Genomic DNA, 20,570 nt, shown 5'->3' on the forward strand with positions numbered 1-20,570 from the left:
CTAGACAACTCCATTTAGCTACACAACTCATGGTGTAATAATTTATTGTCATAAAAATAGGGTAAAACAGTAAAATTCTATAGCATAAAAGTAGATACAATTTTGAATCATACTGTTATTTTAAAAGGCTTATACTCACAACGATTACCCTCTTCCGCAACTATCTTTTCAAAATTCTCTAGATGAGTTGAGCAAATGTGCCCAATTAAAGAACTAGACTCACCTTTAAAAGGAGACCACTTGTCTCCGTCAGAAATACAAATATCAACTACTATTAGAAGAAACAACATAGCAAATTGAATTCAAACCAACACTATTGATAATTGTTTGAGAAGATTTGATCCGATCAGGTGACCTCTCAAACACATCGAAATCCTTTTTCTCGATTTGGTTGCTCTTCAACTTCAAATTTTACCGATGAAATATTGATATTTTTTCTCTCAATCTCATCGGATGTATTGTTGGATGATTTGGTGAACTCAATTTCTCTGCAATATTTTGTCCCATTGAAATTCACCATGACAACAAAAAAAAGAGTTAAATGAAACGATTGATTTTTGGAAGATTTTTTAAAAAGGGATGTGCTTTGAAATAATGAGAAAAAAATAATTACAAAGAGAGAGGGGGGGGGGGGGTTCTTTGGAAGTGAAATCAAGAACAACAATTATTCTTGTGTCATTTTTTATGTGTAACGATTTGAATTTTGAAGGAATTTGAAGAGTTCGAGAGGATGTATTTTATTGCTTGAGAGTAATTATAGAGGCTTTTGACAGGTAGGAGAGTTTTGATACATATGTATGTTTGAATTTTCTACAATTAAAAACAAAATACTCAATCTAATATTACAAGGTAGTCTGTACAGCTAACCTTATGAAAGTAGATATCTTATTTAGTAATGTATGACATGGAAAAGTAAACTTAATATTAGTTAGCCCCACGCTGAAAAGTTGATATTTTTAAACTTGAAACTTTCATCGTAAGAGTGACATTTTGTCCGCTAACGTGCTAAAAGAGTGATTAGCCCTACCGTATTTATTTTACTACCTACTTTCTTCATTAGTATTTCATAAAAATAGGTTCAATCGTAAAATGTTTTACTTGAAAGAGGTTAAAACGATTATCCCAAACTATATTACTATATGATTAAGATCTCATATAAATAAGCTAAAATTTTAATTGTATGACTTAAAAGAATTTAAAAGTGGTTAGCACATTCTATTTCACAATAAATTGTATCACTTGAAATAAGCTTAAAAAAATGGTTATTGTGTGCTATTTTTCTTTGTAGTTTACAAGTTAATATCCCATAAAAGATGCTAAAAGTATAATTTGAAAATTTGTAAGTTCTTTAAAGTGGCTAGCCAACTCCATTTCACTACACAACTCATGGTGTAATAATTTATTTTCATAAAAATGAGGTAAAAAGTAAAATTCTATACCATAAAAGATTATACAATTTGGAATCATACTGTTATTATAAAATGCTTATACTCACTAGGATTACCTTCTTCCGCAACTATCATTTCAAAATTCTCTAGATGAGTTGAGAAAATGGGCCCAATTAAAGAACTAGACTCACCTTTTAAAGGAGACCACTTGTCCCCGTTAGAAATACAAATACCCACTACTATCAGAAGAAACAATATAACAAATTTAATTTGAATCAACACTATTGATAATTGTTTGAGCAGATTTGATCCGATCTGGTGACCACTCAAACAAATCGAAATCCTTTTCTCGCTTTGGTTGTTCTTCAACTTCAAATTTTACCAATGAAATATTGATATTTTTTCTCTCAATCTCATCGGATTTTTATGTTGGATAATTAGGTGATCTCAATTTCTATGCAATATTTTTTTCCATTGAAATTTCACAAGGACAACAAAAAATGGAGAGAAATGAAACATCTGATTTTTGGAAGATTTTTTTTTTAAAATGGGTGTGCTTTGAAAAGATGAGAAAAAAAAATAGTTTAAAAAGGGGGGGGGGGTTCTTTGGAGGTGATATCAAGAAAAATAGTTAATCTTTGGTATTTTCTTTTATTTGTAATGATTTGAATTTTGTAGGAATGTGGAGATTTTGGAGTATCTATTTTTTTTCCTTGAGAGTGATTATAGAGGTTTGTTTTTACAGGTAGGAGGGTTTTAAAATGAGAGGGATATATATGTATATATATATTTATAAATCTAATCTATTCAAGTACATATTCACAATAAGATTAAGAAACTAACATATATATATAGGCTGAAGTCCAGAGTGATCGTTCGACTATTTGAGGAAAATAGATTTCTAAACCCTTGTTAAGGGTATGAAATGCCTGTACCTTTTAGTGGTATATGTTTGGGAGTAATTAGAATTGTGATTATTGACTTGTTCATGTTGAGTAATTTTAATGATGAAAAAGGGTAATAAAAAGGTAATGTGATAAATTGTTGGTGCCTGATGTTTGAGACTACTTTGAAGGTTTATTACTTATTTGTTGATGTTGTATAACGGTTGTATAGTTGTGATCTTTGCCTTCTTATGAAAATGGTCATATCCTCATTATTTGTGTAAACATGTCATTTGCATTATTCTGAGACATAGTTGTGACAAGTGTTATGTGCATTCTGAGACCACTTGTCCCCGTCAGAAATACAAATACCCACTACTATCAAAAGTAACAATATAGAAAATTGAATTTGAATCAACACTATTGATAATTGTTTGAGTAGATTTGATCCGATCAGGTGACCTGTCAAACACATCGAAATCCTTTTCTCGTTTCGTCTGTTCTTCAACTTCAAATTTTACCGATGAAATTTTGATATTTTTTCTCTCAATCTCATCGGATTGTAATGTTGGATGATTAGGTGAACTCAATTTCTCTGCAATATTTTTTCCATTGAAATTTCACCATGACAACAAAAAAAGAGTGAAATGAAACGATTGATTTTTGGAAGATTTTTTTAAAAGGGATGTGCTTTAAAATGATGAGAAAAAAACAATTACAAAGAGAGGGGGGGGGATCTCTTTGGAGGTGAAATCAAGAACAACAGTTTTTTGTCTTTTTTTTATCTTTAACTATTTGAATTTTGAAGGAATTTGAAGACTACACCATTTTTGGTCTACGGCCACCCCACTAAAGTGTAGCCTAAACTGGCCACACTTTTGGACTTTAGGAAACACTTTTTAGGGGGTGACCAAAAGAAGCGTAACCTTTTACATTAGGCAATACTTATTGAATGTCGCCACTTTTGGCTACACTTATAAAGCGTAGCCAAAGAAGTATAAGGCCACACTTTGTTGTGATGCATTAGCAACACCTATATTTTATTATATCACACTTAAAAGTGTTGCCTTTGCGGTTTTATTAGTCACACTTCAAAAGTGTTTCCTTTTATAGGTCATCTAGTGCAACGCTTCAAAAGTGTTGCCTTTTATATATCATATATAGCAACACCTTTAAAGTGTAATTTTATATCTCATCTAGAGCAACAATTATAAATTGTAACTTTATTTCTTATTTAGAGCAACACTTATTAAGTGTAATTTTATATCTCATCTAGCGCAACACTTATAAAAAGTAACTTTATATCTCATCTAGAGCAACACTTATAAAGTGTAATTTTATATCTAATCTAGACCAACACTTATAAAGTGTAATTTTATATGTAATCTAGAGCAATATTTATAAAGTGTAACTTATAACTCATCTAGAGCAACACTTATAAAGTGTAACTTTATATCTCATCTAGAGTAACACTATTGAATTAAATATATTCAATATATGATCATAGAATTAAATCGAAGCTATATATTTCAAATGAACTTCAAGAATCATGTCAAAAAACTCCAAAACATAGAAAGTAATTGCTTAAAGATCTCTAATATCAATAAATTCCAAAATACCAAATGCATACAAACATATATGACAATAGTACAAAAAACTCTTCACCGTTCACTACAATAGATCGAATTTACTTCTGCCACAATTCAAATTCAATTACCGGCATTTGCTGCACATTGAAAATAAAATTATAGGTTAGTGAAATAAATGTGAAAGTGCATAATTGGAGAGTATTCATTGTAATCCAACCAATCCAAATCAATATATATATATACGCAAATCATATAGAACATTTATAATCACGTGAATTATGGGTTACTGCATGTATCGTAAACACAAAGAGATCAACAGACACACATCATCCCAAATTTCATTTAGAGCATCTGTAAAATCTCCCTTTGTCTTCCTACAATGGCACCAAAAGCTAAAAAAAATCCTGCAGAGAAAAGGCCAGCAGCTAAAAAAACTCGCATAGCCGAGAAATCTCATGCAGAACAGAATGCATAGGACGAAAAGAAGCTAACAAAGAACAGCACTACAGCTGCCCGAGACAGAAAGAAGAAGAGATTGAAGAAGTTCAAACTGTTGTTTGTATTGTTAATCCTGTTGAATTAGCTAAGCATGTAAATTAAAAAATCTGCATGTTGAATGAAATTTTACAGTTTTGTACATAAAAAAGACCTCAAGAGACTAGCTCTCCCAGTTACTGCTGTATTGGGCAAGAACTTGGAGCTGACATTCACAATTTGATATTGAGTAAAGAGATGGAGGATGATAGGAAGAACAAAAACAGAGGGGAACAAGGCAAACATGATTTTAGAAACCTGCAAATGCAGTACACAAACAAGTTTCAGCACAAACCAAAAAGCCTATAAAAGTTTACAAGTTTAACAAGTTAGGCATTTTCCCAACAATTTCAGAAACCTTCAAATGCAATACAAATTCTTTACAAGTTTAACAAGTTAGGCATTTTCCCAACAATTGAATTGTTAGACATGAAAGCTTAACAAGTTTTGCAAGATTAGAAAATACACTCAAATCGACATGAGAAACTCAACCCAAGTTGTCAAGAACAACTCCTGCAACATTACTACACTCAAGTTCATCACACACCAAAAAGCCTAGGAGACAGCATGTGTGTTCATTCAAAGCAACCAAAAGTGCCCAAAGTACCACATCTGTACTACAACTAATAATAGTGTATCTTATGGAAGTAAAGTGCTAATAAAACTATAATACTGCAGAATGTAATTCTTTTTTTTTGACGATTCAAAGTTTAAAGAATGTAACTATTTTTTTTATAAAGGTTACAACAAGAGTACATCAACAGATGAGAAGTACTATAGGGTTGATGTCATTACCCTATATGAAAAACCTACATTTCAAATACCGTTAAACCAAAAAACAGAAAGCTTTAATAGTAAATTAGCTGGAACATAGCATGGACATACCAAAACTCTTAATTATTAGCTTACATGATTTTATTCACCGACAGCTGCTCAGACTCCCTCCAACAATAAATCAAAGGGTAAACCAAGCCAAAAAGAGAGAGATGCAATTTAAAGAAGACAACAAGAACCAGTAAGAACAATAACCAACATCAACAAGATGAAACTCAAACCACAAGAACAATAACCAACATCAACAAGATGAAACTCAAACCACATCACAACAGAGCTTAACTAGCACAAGTGACAACAAACTCACTCACGAAACTACAACAAAACTATCTCAAAATTAAAATCATCTTTCGCAACAACCATTACAGTTCAAAGTAGTAAACAACAGGGGTAAAATACACAACTACAATCCAAAATTAGGTATCGAATCTAAAAGGACACAATAAGTGACAAAAACAAAGTACAAACTGAACTTTCATAGATTCAATATGATAAAATAACTTCAGACTATTAACAGAGAATGTGAAATACAAAATACCTTTGAAGAACCAAATCATGAGCTGATCCTAAAGAATGTGGAAGATTTTTGCCTCTTACAGCTTGTGCTCTACTTGCATCAATAGGTGAAGCAAGGTTGGATCCAACACACCCTGGTATGCCTTAAAAATTCAATCCAGGGTTGTTTTGCAACAATTGAGTGAATCAATGTCGCATTTCTTCTCTCAATTCTTCCCTTAGAGAAGTGATTGCATTGGCATGTTTTGTTTTAGATTGTTAATTTCCTCATCTTTATTCAAAGAACTTGTTGTCACTGATCTACCGTAGTACCTAAGTCGACAGGCTGCTCCTTTCCAAACACTGCCATAAATGCATCGTCACCTGTTTCCCCTTAATTTTGGCGATTCTGAAGTTGAGCCTGTTGAATAAAATTGACATCCATAGTGAATTGTGAGTACTATTTCATTTCCATCCTATGATAGCGACATCAACTAAGAATTGATATGTCCTCGCACATGAACAAGACGAAGAAAAAGAGAAAGAAGAAGAAGACATACGTGATAAGATTCAATGGAGTCAAACTCCCCCACAATATATAAAATTTAAGTCTGAATCAAATTCAATACTAATCCTCTTTAAAAAACTTACTATTGCAACTTGGGTATCTGCCTGGATTTCCTTTCCCGTCTTGGTACGAGTTGCTATTAACATTTCAGGCTTTGATGGTTCTTCATTGTTGTCTTTGGCTGCACGCCTCAAATTATATCAAAAGAAATTTTTTAAAAATCATATTGTTCTAATAAATTACAAAAAAAATGAAATTCAGAGTTTTGAAGAAATATTATCTAAGTATTACCAATGCCACGCGTACAATTGCAAAATTAATAGGTCCCGTTCGATGCCTCCACTTTTTTTTTCCTGTTTTGAGAATTCATCTAGCATGTGGCCTATTATAAAAAAAGAGATAATTTAATTGATAAAAAAAATGTTTTGAAATTCATCTCGCATATGGCCTATTATAAAAAAAAGAGATAATTTAATTGATAAAAAATATATATATGATGCAAAATATGTCGACGAGTAGAAATGCAATTTTTTAGCCTTACTTGAATAGTTGTGTGTAACCAATACTCGATCAGCTAGCGGAATTGATTTTCTTGAATGCCATCAGGACGCTTTTCTAGCATATCCTCAAAGGTACTGTTTTTGTCAAAAAATTTCTTTTTAATTTTTTGTTTGTGTCGCCTCCAAGCATTACGAAGACCAGTCATCACCCACTTCTTTCGTTCTACTGGAATTAGAAATTCGGACTATCCAAAATAAAATATATTTAGCTTCAGTAAGTAAAAAAATAAAAATATGCAATATCAAGAGTGATTGTTCTTACGTTGATATATTCTCACATGCGCTTTTTAGTATCCTTTGGCACCACATGCCAACTAATGTACATAGAGGTGATGAATCTAGGATTCCTTGCAATTGTTCCTATAAAGTTGCTTAATTGTGAAACTATCTTATCAGTTGGTCCCACTGCTTGTCCTTTATCAAATGTCACTTCCTTTCTTTCTTCCAAATTTATTGCGTGAATATCCTTACATGTCGTTTGTCATCGAACTTTTTTCGGCTTTGATATTTCTAGATTGATGTAACAGACAGGAAATTAGATATTTCTTTTATAACGAGTACTAAATCTTACAAGGTTTAAGACATACCTTTTGCACTACAATCAATGTTAATTTCCTCTTGGACATCACATTCATGTCCACCAAGTTCTTCTTGATCCATAATATCATCCAATCCTTTGTTGTGTTAATTATTAATAGGAGTATGCACATCAGCTGTTGTGTGGTTATCACATTTTGTTTCATCATCTGTGCGTATCCCTTGATTTTTTAGAAACTGATCAAGAGTACTAGCTGGTATGACTGGCTTCCTCTTTACCTGCTTGCAATTTTTTAGATGAAGAATATCATGTTCATTCTGTATTGGTTGTTTATCAAGAGACTGACCAATATTGGTGAATGGTCGAACCAACTTCCCCTTCACCTGTTTGAAGTTCAGTAGATCCTTAATATCGTGTTGTGCCTCTCCATTACCTAGTGTTTTCCCATTCACATGTACTGAAGCAGCAACACCTTTCATGAATGATGTTTGGAACCTAGAGTCATTCATAGGAAGTTTAATTCCTTTCTCTTCAATGGACTATTCAGACGACCTCTGTTTAGTTTGCCCTTTCCCTGCAGTCATATGTGAGGTTCTAACCTCCTCAGAATTCTTTATTTTATGTGGTATTGGTGTCTGCTGTTTCTTAGCTCTATCATTGTGTTCATTTGCATGTTGTTCTCTTTTAATCTTCAATTTATTGGCTAATTCAGCACTTAATCGGTATTGCATATCAATAGCTAGATTCTTCAATGGACTTTGAGCTTTGTTTGGATTAGAACCCTTTTTCTTTTGTGATGTTGATTGCTTCGTTGTTCTCCAACAGTAATTTAACCTACACAATAATAATTAATCAGATAATAAGAATAAAGTTTCCTTGGATTACGAAGGTTGCTTATTAGTGGGAAGGAATTATGGCCATACTACAGTCACATATTCCTACTCTATATTTAGATGTAGTGAACTGGAAATCACTTGAAATGGGTTGGATTAAGTGTAATATTGATGGAGCGAGCAAAGGAAATCCACACCAATGTTCTTATTATTTGTGTATCAGAAACCACACCGGCCATCTACTTCATGTAGAAGCGCAAAGTATATGAGTGACTTCCAACAAAGTAGCAGCTCACTATTTCAGTTACAAAAATGCAGAATGCAAAGAAATGACATGGGAAACAAAAAGTAAGTTTTTACTTCTTACTACTCCAAGATTAATTTTAGAAAACAGACTCAAATATGTAATCAAACTTTAAATAGTGTCTGCCTGATTTAGAGAACAGGGCTAAGCTTTAATAGTGTCTGGTTGGAGGCCTTAAACTTGGGAAAGTATATTTGATAAGATCATGCTAGAAATCTGTCTATGAAAGAATAAGAGACGGCTACTGTCAAGCCACGCCCCAAAAAAGAAGTAAAGCACTTCAAATATTAAATTTTGGTGAATTTGCAATGACATTCAACTTCCAATAGTAACATTTGAAAAGTTCACATCATACAAGCAGATAAAAGGTAAATAACAGAATAAGTAAAGCTCTCGGCATTTATTTGTTGATAAAAAGTTTGCTGCCTATTCAGAGTACAGGGCTGAGCTTGTAATGATCATCTTCAAAGTTTGAAAGCTCAATTTAGCTCAGTATGAGAATATTGAACTAAAATTACTAATATATACTTAAAAATGTACTAGAGAAACAACGAAATGACTTCTTGGCACTTCAAGACATATAGTCAAAAACAAGAAAATTGTTCCAGCAATCACATACAAGACAGAACCATTGTGCTTAGCAAATGAACAAACCATGAACAAGCTATTTTGGGAGCAAAGCATGAACAAGCTAATCTAAGTTATGAGAATGAACAAAAAGGGATACAAGCACCAACAAAACATAAGACCAAAGTAAACGGATTCACAGTATTAATGAGTGTCGAACTAAGAGACCATGAGAATAAAATTTGGGAGCAGTTCACCTCCTTTTCGTCTTAAAATAATGAAAACCAAGGAAATAGAAATCAAACACCACCACAAGGTTGGAAGAGAGAAGAATACTCACAAAGATCCTCACAGTTGGAGTACTGGGTTCTTTATCTTCCTAAACTCATACATCCAAAGGGGGTAGTACACCTTCAAATAAAATGGAAACTTCAATTGGGAATTGAAAAATATGAAGGAGCAGAGAAGAGTGGTAAAAACCTTTAGAGATGACTAACTTCAAAAACTGTACCAACAATGCTGGAGAGTTTTCTATGCTGCCTCTAATCTTTAAAACCTGAAAAAATAAGTAATTATATAAGTATTTATATAACAATCACAATTCATATATACAAATCAGAAAGCAATTTGATAATTGTACCACAAATACTTCAGAGTTTACTAACCTTTAGTCATATATATTTGTGTCAATAAACAATTCTAAGCTAGAATTGCAGGTTGTTCAACAATCGGACGCATGAAAAGAGCCAAAAGAATACTTAACCATTGTATTGATCTAATCTTCAATTTCACAAATTAAATATCTTAATATGTTTCTAACAAAAAAAAAACAGTTAAATAACAAAAACAGAAAGTGAGCACTATATGGTCATTACAAAAATAAGGAAACTGATGGTGCGTCATCTTAAAACTCTTCTTCCGACTCATCTTCAAGCTCATCTTTAGTCTCATCTTCAGACTCATCTTCATAGTCATTTTCAGACTCATCTTCAAACTCATCAGCAGATTCATCTTCAAACTCTCTTCCTCGACTTCAAGTTGTTGAGCAGTGAATTCCTCCAAAGGCACATCAATAATTTTTTCTGGTACATCACCTCTTGTTAAGAGAACCTCACCATTATCTTATGGTATAGATGGTCGCATCAAATGTTTAGATGGATCTTTTTCATAACATTGTGGGAGATTAGATTCAACTTGATCACCCATGTTAAATAAGTCTCTCGAAACAGTCTTCATAACTTAATGTCTATCTTGATCATATGGATCTTGCACATAAAAGCACTGGTGTACTTGAGATCAAAGCACAAATGGCTCTTCTTGAGAGCATCTCTTGTTAAAATAGACATAAGTAAGGCCATAAGTATCATTTTCAACCTCATACCAATTACACTTAAGTAGAACAACCTTAAAGTTACCATAGTATCCCAACCCAACAATATCAACTATTCTACCATAATAAGTCAGATATGCAGCAATCAGATTTTTATCCTTTTAGCTTGCAAAGCTTGTAGTTGAGGCAACTAGAGTAACACCACTATTTTGTGTTTTACGCCTTGCATCATGCTGCCTATACTTGAATCTATATCCATTGATGAGATACGCATAATATCTTTTTCCAAACGAATTTGGTCCTCTAGACAATTGATTTTTATCAAATCAGGTACATCCTCTTGGAAAGCGAGAGTTTCAAACCATTGAGAGAAGTTTTGACAATGATTCTTAGCTTTACTCCATTTAGATCTTCGTGGCTGATTATTAACCTCTTACTCATGCTCTCTATACAACACATGTATTTTTTTTTTGTTAAAATAACATATAAAATAAGTTAAAAATTAGTTAGACAAAAATAATACTATATTCAAATAAATGTACCTAATATATTCTTGAATCTCGTCACAATTTTCCAATAAGTATGCATGTGCCTTGCTTAATGTCTTGTTATCTAAAATGAATGGATCACTTTTCTTTGCTCCTAAACGAACTCCTCTGTTAGGAAACAAACCCATAATTTCTGCATCAGTTGGTTCACATTCATCATTATTTCGGTCTCTTCTGTTTAATCTGGTATGCACACCCCTATGCATATATTTGGAGAACAAATTCATACAATCTATTCCCACTCGTGTCTCTGCTATGCAACCTTTTGGATAACATCTATTGCGGATGTATGATTTGAATGTACCCATTTCTCTCTCAGTGGAATACATCCATCGATTTTGAGCAGGACCTCCTAATCTTACTTCATTCGCCAAATAAATAGGCAAATGGATCATTATATCAAAAAATGAAGGAGGAATAATTCGCTCTAACTGATTTATTGTTTATATCATCTCAACTTCTAAGCAATCCAGTTCCTCCAATGTGATTTCTTTTATACACAAACGACAGAAGAAGGAACTAAGACGAATCAAAGGAATAGCCACATGATCTGGAAGAATGCTTTTCATTGGTATTGGAAGAAAGTAATGTAACACGAAATTAGCATCATGGGTTTTATAATTGGACACTTTTCTTTCATCCATATGCACACACCTAGATATATTGGAGGCACTACCGTCAGGAAGCTTGGCTGTCCTTAAAACTCCAAAAAAAATTGATTTCTCTCCATTTTACATTGAGAAGCATGCTTTTGAAAACTTTGTTCTTTTATTGTCTTCTGTATCTTTTAAATGAAGGTTCTTCCTGATTCCCATGTCTTTCAAATCATACCGGGCTTTTGCATGATCCTTTGTTTTGCCAGAAATATCCAAAAGAGTTCCAAGTATCCATCAACTATGTTCTTCTGTATGTACATTACATCAAGGTTGTGGCGTAACAAGTTGTGCTGCCATTAAGGTAATTAAAAAAGATTGACATTTTTTCCATTGGCCATCATTTAATCTTTTTCTCTTCTTTCCAAACCCAATTTCAAAATCTTTCAAGCTTTTAAGAATATCTGTTCCCTTTAAGAAAGGTGGAGGAGGCCTAAATTCAGTTTTTTCATTAAAGATCTTTTGTTAGATCTCCATGGGTGATCCATCGGTAGAAAAACACGATGAACCATATAACACATTGTCCGACTATTTTTAAGATATTGATAATTACAACGAGGGCAAGCAAACTTTCCCTTTGTACTCCAACCACATAACATAGCATATGCAGGGAAGTCATTGATTGTCCACATAAGAGCTGCACGCATTGGAAAAGTTTGATTTCTTGAAGCATCAAATGTTTCAGCCCCAGAATCCCACAGTAATTTTAGCTCATCTATGAATGGTTGTAAGTAAATGTCAATGTCATTTCCAGGTGATCGTGGCCCAGGTATAAGTAAAGAAAGTATAGAATATTCAGATTCCATGCACATCCAAGGGGGTAGATTATACATCATTAACATAACTGGCCATGTGCTATGTGATATACTCATGGTTCAAAATGGATAGAACCCATCACTTGAAAAGCCCAACCCTCACATTGCGATAATCTAGTGCGAAATCTGGATGGAACCTATCAAAATCTTTGCATGCTAGACCATTAGAATGATTCCTTAACTTTCCATCTTTAGTATGCTCCTCGTTATGCCACCTCAAAAAATCTTCCGTCTTTGAGCACATAAATAATCTTTTAAGTCTAGGAGTTAATGGAATGTGTCTCAAAGTCTTTGATGAAACTCGATGTTGTTTTTTTGAAGGCTCAAGCTCACTATCAACCTCAAGAGATTTGACATATCGTAAAGCTCCACAAGTATGACAAAATTCATCATCCTTATGATCATTCCTGAACAACATGCAACCATTGGGACATGCATCAATTTTCTCATAATCAAGACCGAGATTCATAACCATAGACTTCGTTTTATTGTAGGACGGAGGAATTTTACACTCAGGCATCGCCTCTTATAATAACTCTAATAGAGAAGTGAATGATTCATTGCTCCATCCATGCTAACACTTCAATAAATATAAACAAAGTGTGAATGATAATGTAGAGAATCCAGTACAATAAGGATATAATTCTTGGTTTGCCTCTTCAACCAAGTTATAGAATTTCTTGGCATCTTCATTTGGACCATCATACACTCCTTCAGCCTATGCAACATCTCCAAATTGATCATTCAACAACCCATCAATATCATCATGCGAGAAATCCATATCATCGTCAGCATTCAACTTGATATCCCATTCCCCGTGATTTATCCATCTAGTATAGCCTTTAACGAATCCATAGCATATAAGATGATCATACACTACATTCCTTCAAGTCCAACGAATATTACAACATTTTACACATGGACACTGAATTTCCTCTTCTTGAGAATCTCCATACGAGTAAGCAAAATCTAGAAATGATTCAACGCCATCAATATACTCTTTGCTATACCTTGGTAAATCATCCAATCCTTGGATGGGATATGTGAATTCCTAGAAGAAGATATAAATATTTAATCATTGAGTAACAATCATTAAATACTTCACAAATGATATGATATAAAACCATTTAATTAGTTAATTTAAAGGTTAAATTGTATCATATTAATAAAAACGTAGATTACGTTTGCATTTCCTTAAGTTAATTCTTAATTAAAATATAGATGATTCGATGCCAAATGCGCATACCTTTTTATTTATTTTTGTTGATACATGAAATATAATTGGTAAAATTAGTGTTGTTGATTCAAACATTTTCTATTTGATAGCACAATTTTATATTATTTAAAAGTAGTAAAAAATAAACATGCAACGCACGTTGTCAGAAACTAGTAAGCTTTAAGAGTCACAAGTAAGTTATCAGAGTCATCTGTTATAAGATGATAAAAGTTTCTTACCTAGTCATGAAACTTTTGCTATGCCAAATCAATCCTTGAATCCTCCACAAATGTTTTAAAATGTTGATGATACTTCTTAGGAAAAAATAAAAATTTTTTAGTAGGATAGACACAATTAAGAAAGAAAGTAAATAAATAAAATTCAAAGAAAACATACATGGTAAGCTTACTGCAAATCAATAGTAACAAGAGAAAAAAGATTCAGAATAGCCGTTGGAATCGCAGAAGCTCTGAATTTCAAACAAATTGAATGTCGAAGGCACGTTAAACACAGAGATGTCAAATCATCAAACAATCTTCTCAATGATGGTTTCGAACCACATGTGTGATTTCAATCAAACATATAAATTTGTGATTATCTTATGATTAATTTGATTATATACATATATTTTATCTTATCAGTAGGTAATTAGTACATCAGAAGTATCGTGAATTTGGTGAGAAACAAGGAACATAGTCAGTTTTAGAAAGATATTTGGCTAGGAAACACTCCTTTAATGAATGTTTTTCCGAACATTATCCAGATTACATCTTATCAAGACTCAACCATGTTGCAGTACAGGGAAGAAAATATGTGGAAACTGATCCTAAGGAGAAATATTAATGACTGGCAGTTGGAAGAGGATTTTAGCCTTATAGCTACCATTCAGACTAGTGCAATCAACAGTCGATGCAGGGTCAAACTTATCTGGAGACATAGCAGGGGTGGATCCTACTCACTTAAAGCATGCTACCTTCAACAAAGCTCTAAAAAGACCTTAACTGATCAATGTCCATAGAAATTAATCTGGATAACTAAGTTGCCACCTAAATTTATTTGTTTCTGTTGGATTATTCTAAAATACCCTTGCTTGAAACAGAAAAATTTGTTTCCGTTGGATTACCATTAAAGTAGGATGTGTGATTACTCTTTTTGGTTGGGTTAATATATCTCCTGCACTTAGTGTCGATTCTCACCTAGAATTTATCATCACTGTTGTCAACTGTTTGCTTGACACAAAAAAATATTTCTTTTGTAATATGTGCATCTGCTTGATGCTTTGTGAATGACATCTTTCTTACTTCACAAAAAAATATGTCTATGCAGATGTGTCTTATGGGCATATCTGTCTAAAGTGGGAAGAAACACAGACTCCTATGAGCATATCTGACATGTACAGTGGGAAAGAAACACAGACTAGAACAATCCACACAACAATTCTTAAAATTATAGCCACCAACAAAATGGTCTCAAACTATTCTAATCTTCTCTGAGATGAGAAGTTAAGCAATAAAAAAGTTAAAGTCTGTTATCAAAAGTAAAATCAAGTCTTCAAACCACAATGCGCACTGGCAACCTAACTAATCTTATTGAAATAATTATATTATAGTCTAAAAAACCACATAAAAAGTACAAATAATCATATAACATAAGCATATATAAGATAACACAAAGATATAACCATGACACCAATAGAAACCAAAATTATATGGTCATCGCCTAGTACACATATAATAACTCCATACTTAAAGTATTCATCTTTTGAAAAAGACAGAACTTGGTCAAAATCTCAAGATCCAATAATTTCAAACAAAATCAAACTTTGATAGTTAAACATCCTATAAATAAAAGAAGGTCTCTTCCCCCTGAAGCTCAAAACAAAGCCCACTTTGTGAAGCATGACAGAACCATTGAAGTCGGTAGGTAGGAGAAACATAAAGTTAATGAGGAAAAAATCTCTTGACCATAGATTGTCTTTACAGTTCTATTTACTTCTATTTTATGTGGAAGAACTTGACATGTAATGAAATTGGAAATTTACAAGCTATTTTCTCATCAGGTGCACCTAACTCATCAAATAGGACAGACTTTAGTATCATACAAAACTTTCTTTCCATTTTGTTTGCACTGACTTCTCCTAATTCTTATACAACTTAGATGAAGCAAGCCTCACTTTCAACAATATCCAAAACTTAACAGGTTGTCCATATTACAAAAATACATATTCTACTTCTATTCTGTTATTGCTAGTAACAGTTAGCAGAAAAGACTCTCACAAGTTATTGCTCCCTCTCCACCCATTCTAGACTTGAAAAATCTATCCTATATCTCCTATCGCTAATGCATATGATTTGTTTTCTATATAGTTCAACTCAAACTACAAAGCAAGTTTAACAAATTAATACTACGAGGTGATCCCAAAACAACTAAGCAATATTGAACTAATGTTTCTGATCTATACTTGAAAAATGCACTAGACAAACAACAAAATGACTTCTAGACACTTCAAGACATGTAGTCAAAAAAAGAAAATTTTTACCAGCAAATAGCTACAAGACATAATCAATGTGGTTAACAAAGGAACAAACCAAGCTTAAGACGAGCACAACCATGAACTCAGGAAGATTAAAAAAGACCAAAATAACAGTGACATTAAAACATACATTAAAACCTTTTGAAATTCTTGTAGAGTAGCTACTTACACTTGACGAAATCTATATTAGGGACAAAATATCATAGGTATACCCAGCTTCAACACTTCAGTTCTTCGAAGAAAGAAGACTTAGCTACAACTCAGTTCTTTCAGATACTTTTGACTTAGCTTCAGCTTCTACATTCAACATTCAAGAGAAAAAAATTAGTCTGTCAAAGATAATCTGCCCATTTATACGTAATACAACTACAAGCTAAACTCCCCAAATCAAAAAAATTCATATAAACAACACAAGTCATAAAAACCCTAACTTTAATTTTTGACTGACACACAACAATATCAAAATCATAGATCTATAATTTAGACTTTTGAAGATAAAATCTCTTACCTGATATACTCCATTCCAACAACCCTAAAACATTAAGACATGAGGAAAGTTGATTTGTGAAGCATTTTCTTTCAATTTTCAAAAGGAATCTGATGGAACAACAGTTTACCCAAGAATCTTTTAAGTAAATTGTCTTCTTCAGCTCTCCAATCTTGAACAACGAAGCTTTGAGGGGAAAATTGTCTTCTTCAGTTCGTCTTCTGAGAATTCGCATACTCTTCGATTCTTCAGCTAAAAATGGTGTTTTTCAGCTGGTGTTTGACAGAAATGTGATGAAAATCGATTTCCACCGTTCTTCTATCCTCTTCTTCAGTTCTTGCAAATGGGTTCTTCAGTTCTGGATGAAAACGTGTTCTTCAGCTGAAAGTGATAGCTTCAGTTGAAGTTTTAGGAATGTTGTCTTTTTTATTTTTTAAATGTTTTATTCTTTTTAGTGTTTCTTTATTGTTTTATTTTTTTGGCCAAATAAAAATGGGAGGGAAATCAAATTTTAATGTTAAAATGTTGGAGGGAATGTAAAATTTTGGGGAAAACACTAAGGCCACATTTTTAATGTGTTGTATTAACAATTATAAAAATAACACACTTTAAAAGTGTGGCCATTTATGTAAATAGTTGTTGCCAACTATAACAACACTTATAAAGTGTAGGTTATCCCATTAAAGAGTACACTTTAGAAGTGTTGCTAATATTAGTGTAGCTAAAAGTCAAAATCTTTGGCTACACTTTAAAAGTGTTCCAAAAAGTATGATAGGCAATACTTTATAAGTGTTTTCCAGATTTAGTGTGGCCGTAGACCTAAAATGGTGTACTGAGAGTTCGAGAGGATATCTTTTATTGCTTGAGAGTGATTATAGATGCTTTTGACAGGTAGTAGAGTTATGATATGAATGTATGTATGAATTTTCTAAAATAAAAACAAAATACACAATCTAATATTACAAGGTAGTCTGTACGGCTAACCTTATGAAAGTAGATGTCTTTTTTAGTAATGTATGACATTGCAAAGTAAACTTAATATTTGTTAGCCTTATGTTGAAAAGTGGATATTTTTAAACTTGAAACTTTCATCGTAAGAGTGACATTTTGTCCATTAACGTGCTAAAAGAGTGATTAGCCCTACCGTATTTATTTTACTACCTAGTTATCCATTAGCATTTCATTAAAATAGGTTCAATCGTAAAAGGTATTAGTTGAAAGAGGTTAAAATGATTATCCCAAACTATATTACTATATGATTAAGATTTCATATAAATAAGCTAAAATTGTAATTATATGACTTAAAAGAATTTAAAAGTGGTTAGCCAATTCTATTTCATAGTGAATTGTATCACTTGAAATAAGCTTAAAAGTGGTTATCTTGTGCTATTTTTCTATGTAGTTTACCGGTTTATATCCCATAACTAAAAGTATAATTTGTAAAATTTGGAAGTGCTTTAAAGTGGCTAGCCAACTAGATTTCACTACACAACTCATGGTGTAATAATTTATTGTCATAAAAATAAAACTATAAAATTCTATAGCATAAAAGAAGATACAATTTGGAATCATACTGTTATTTTAAAATGCTTATTCTCATTAGGATTACTTTCTTCCGCAACCATCTTTTCAAATTTTCTATTTGAGTTGAGCAAATGGGCCCAATTAAAGATTTAGACTCACCTTTTAAAGGAGAATACTTGTCCCCGTCAGAAATACAAATACCCACTACTATCAGAAGAAACAATATAGCAAATTGAATTTGAATCAACACTATTGATAATTGTTTGAGCAGATTTGATCCGATCTAGTGACCTCTCAAACAAATCGAAATCCTTTTCTCGTTTTTGTTGCTCTTCAACTTCAAAATTTATCAATGAAATATTGATATATTTTCTCTCAATCTCATCGGATTTTAATGTTGGATAATTAGGTGAAATGAATTTCTCTGCAATATTTTTTCCCATTGAAATTTCACAAGGACAATAAAAATAGAGAGAAATTAAACGACTGAATTTTGGAAGATTTTTTTTGAAAATGGATGTGCTTTGAAATGATGGAAAAAAAAACAGTTTAAAAAAGGGACATGGGGGGGGGGGTTCTTTGGAGGTGAGATCAAGAAAAACAGTTAATCTTAGGTCTTTTTTTATTTGAAATGATTTGAATTTTGTATGAATATGGAGAGTTTGGAGGATGTATTTTTTGCTTGAAAGTGATTATAGAGTTTTTTTTTACACGTAGGAGGGTTTTAAAATGGGCTAGCACCCGCAACTAAAAAGCGTCTAAGCGCTGATGAACCTCCGCGATCTTCCTCTCTATGTGTTGTGCCATCTTACACTCCAAGCGCTCCTCTGCTTCAGCAATAGACCTCTGCATCCAAGGCTGGATGTGATGCAGAAGTGTGGCCATCTAAGCCTCTAGTTTCTGGAACCTAGCAAGCGGGACCAGAGCGGGGGAAGGGGCTGAGCGAGAGGATCTTGGGGCAGTGCTACTACCCAGGATAGACTCGACCGGGGTAGTGTCAGTGGTTGCTGAAGTATCCTGAGTAGCCGTTCGAGCGTGCGCTACAGTATCAGAAAGATTCTCACCAAGTGGAGGCACCTCTATACGGGGGCCTCTGCGTGGAGCCAACTCATTGGCCTCATCCCTGATGAGGCCAATATCAACATTTCCCTGCGGAGTCTTGAGTTCATCAATGTGCCAGATGGGCACACCTGCGGACCTGCATAATAAAAATATCATGCACGGAAAAGGGTAAGTAGTGGTGACCTTGAAAGCCGTCTCGTGCATGACCGCCTGAAGAAGCCAAGCGAACTCAACCTCAAACCCGACCATCATCGCTGCCATCAGAACTGCACGATCCCATGTAACTATATCATCTACAGCCGTGGGGGGGGAGCAGTGGGGAAAATCAACCATAGAAACTTAACCGTGAAGGTCAAGTTAGCCTTAATGATGGTTCCCTTCGGCTCCATTACCCAGTCGGCAGCCTCTCCATCAATAGATAAGTGGTGGGACATCCACCTCTTGGTGGTCTCTCTCAGCGATGGCTCACGCAAGAATTGGCCATCTTTAACAATTCGTTACCGGTAGTCGAACTCGACGGTGAGAGGTGTCTAGGTGGTATCAACTTCCTCGCTGTACAGATACCGGTGGTGGCTGGTAGGGAGATGTCGAGTTGTATGCCGCACACTCTGACGTGCTCAAGTGGGGCATATCGATTTGTGATCAGAGAGTAGCCACATAAGAGGCGTAAAACTCTCGGACCAACTCCTTACTGTAGCAGCCCAAAGAACGAGTCGTCCACTCTAGCCGGTGTCTGGTGAAGAGAGTGTGGTTATCAAGCATGGTGTGGAGACATCTTGTATGCACCCTCCTATCCAGTGTTAGGGTCCGTGTCATGATGCCTTTATCATTTAGAAACTTGGCGTCTGAATACACTTGGTATTGCCCGTCGACACACCACCGGTTGGGCTGGTCAGCAACCGGGGCGGGAACTCCACTCGGGTGTCCTGGAGTGGAATCAGGACTGTCACCCTCATCAGACGAGTCAGATTGTGTAGCCGTGGCGGTTGTAGAGACGTCTGCAGACCCAGAGGCTTCCTCCGACCACAAAACTCCTAAGGAACAAGATTCTCCTTCTTCTTGTGTAACTGACCCAGAAGGTGTGCCGGTCAGTGTGCGCTCCTCATAAGACTGGGAGGCAGTGACTACGCCAGACGCCACCTTTTAGGGCGTAGATCTGGTTGTACGTGCATCTCGTGCTGGAGTGGCAGTGCCTGGGGGAACGTACTCGGGATTATGCTCATCATCAGAGCCTATAACCAGTCAGGCAGACAGGGCGAAAGACTTTGAACGCCCACGTGCATAAACTCGATCTTGTTTCGGTGCCAT

The 20,570-nt window shown here is 34.1% G+C and overlaps 1 protein-coding gene and 1 long non-coding RNA gene across 2 annotated transcripts; one reads left to right on the forward strand and one right to left on the reverse strand.

The window, feature by feature from the left end:
- Positions 1-7,929: 7,929 nt before the first annotated feature.
- LOC114078429 (aspartic and glutamic acid-rich protein-like) lies at positions 7,930-11,100 on the reverse strand. Its single transcript, XM_027919291.1, has 3 exons — positions 10,967-11,100; positions 10,006-10,125; positions 7,930-8,224 (listed from the first exon to the last, which is right to left on the reverse strand). Exons 1-3 carry the CDS (start codon positions 11,098-11,100, stop codon positions 7,930-7,932), a joined length of 549 nt encoding a protein of 182 aa, XP_027775092.1.
- Positions 11,101-11,108: 8 nt separating this feature from the next.
- Positions 11,109-13,130, forward strand: LOC114078466. The gene is made up of 2 exons (XR_003580146.1): positions 11,109-11,929; positions 12,762-13,130. It is a non-coding gene; the product is annotated as an uncharacterized LOC114078466 (long non-coding RNA).
- Positions 13,131-20,570: the final 7,440 nt, after the last annotated feature.

This window comes from Solanum pennellii, chromosome 8 (assembly GCF_001406875.1).
Source record: "Solanum pennellii chromosome 8, SPENNV200".
NCBI classification, from domain to species: domain Eukaryota; kingdom Viridiplantae; phylum Streptophyta; class Magnoliopsida; order Solanales; family Solanaceae; genus Solanum; species Solanum pennellii.

Bases quoted from the DNA above. Each gene is read 5' to 3' on its own strand.
- LOC114078429 (XM_027919291.1), bottom strand. From the start codon at position 11,100: ATGGGTTTGTTTCCTAACAGAGGAGTTCGTTTAGGAGCAAAGAAAAGT. The intron at 10,126-10,966 runs GTACATTTATTT...AACAACTTGAAG, and splicing joins GAGATTCAAGAATATATTAG to TCGAGGAAGAGAGTTTGAAG. The intron at 8,225-10,005 runs GTTTTAAGATGA...ATTATTGTGTAG, and splicing joins GAAGATGAGTCGGAAGAAGA to GTTAAATTACTGTTGGAGAA.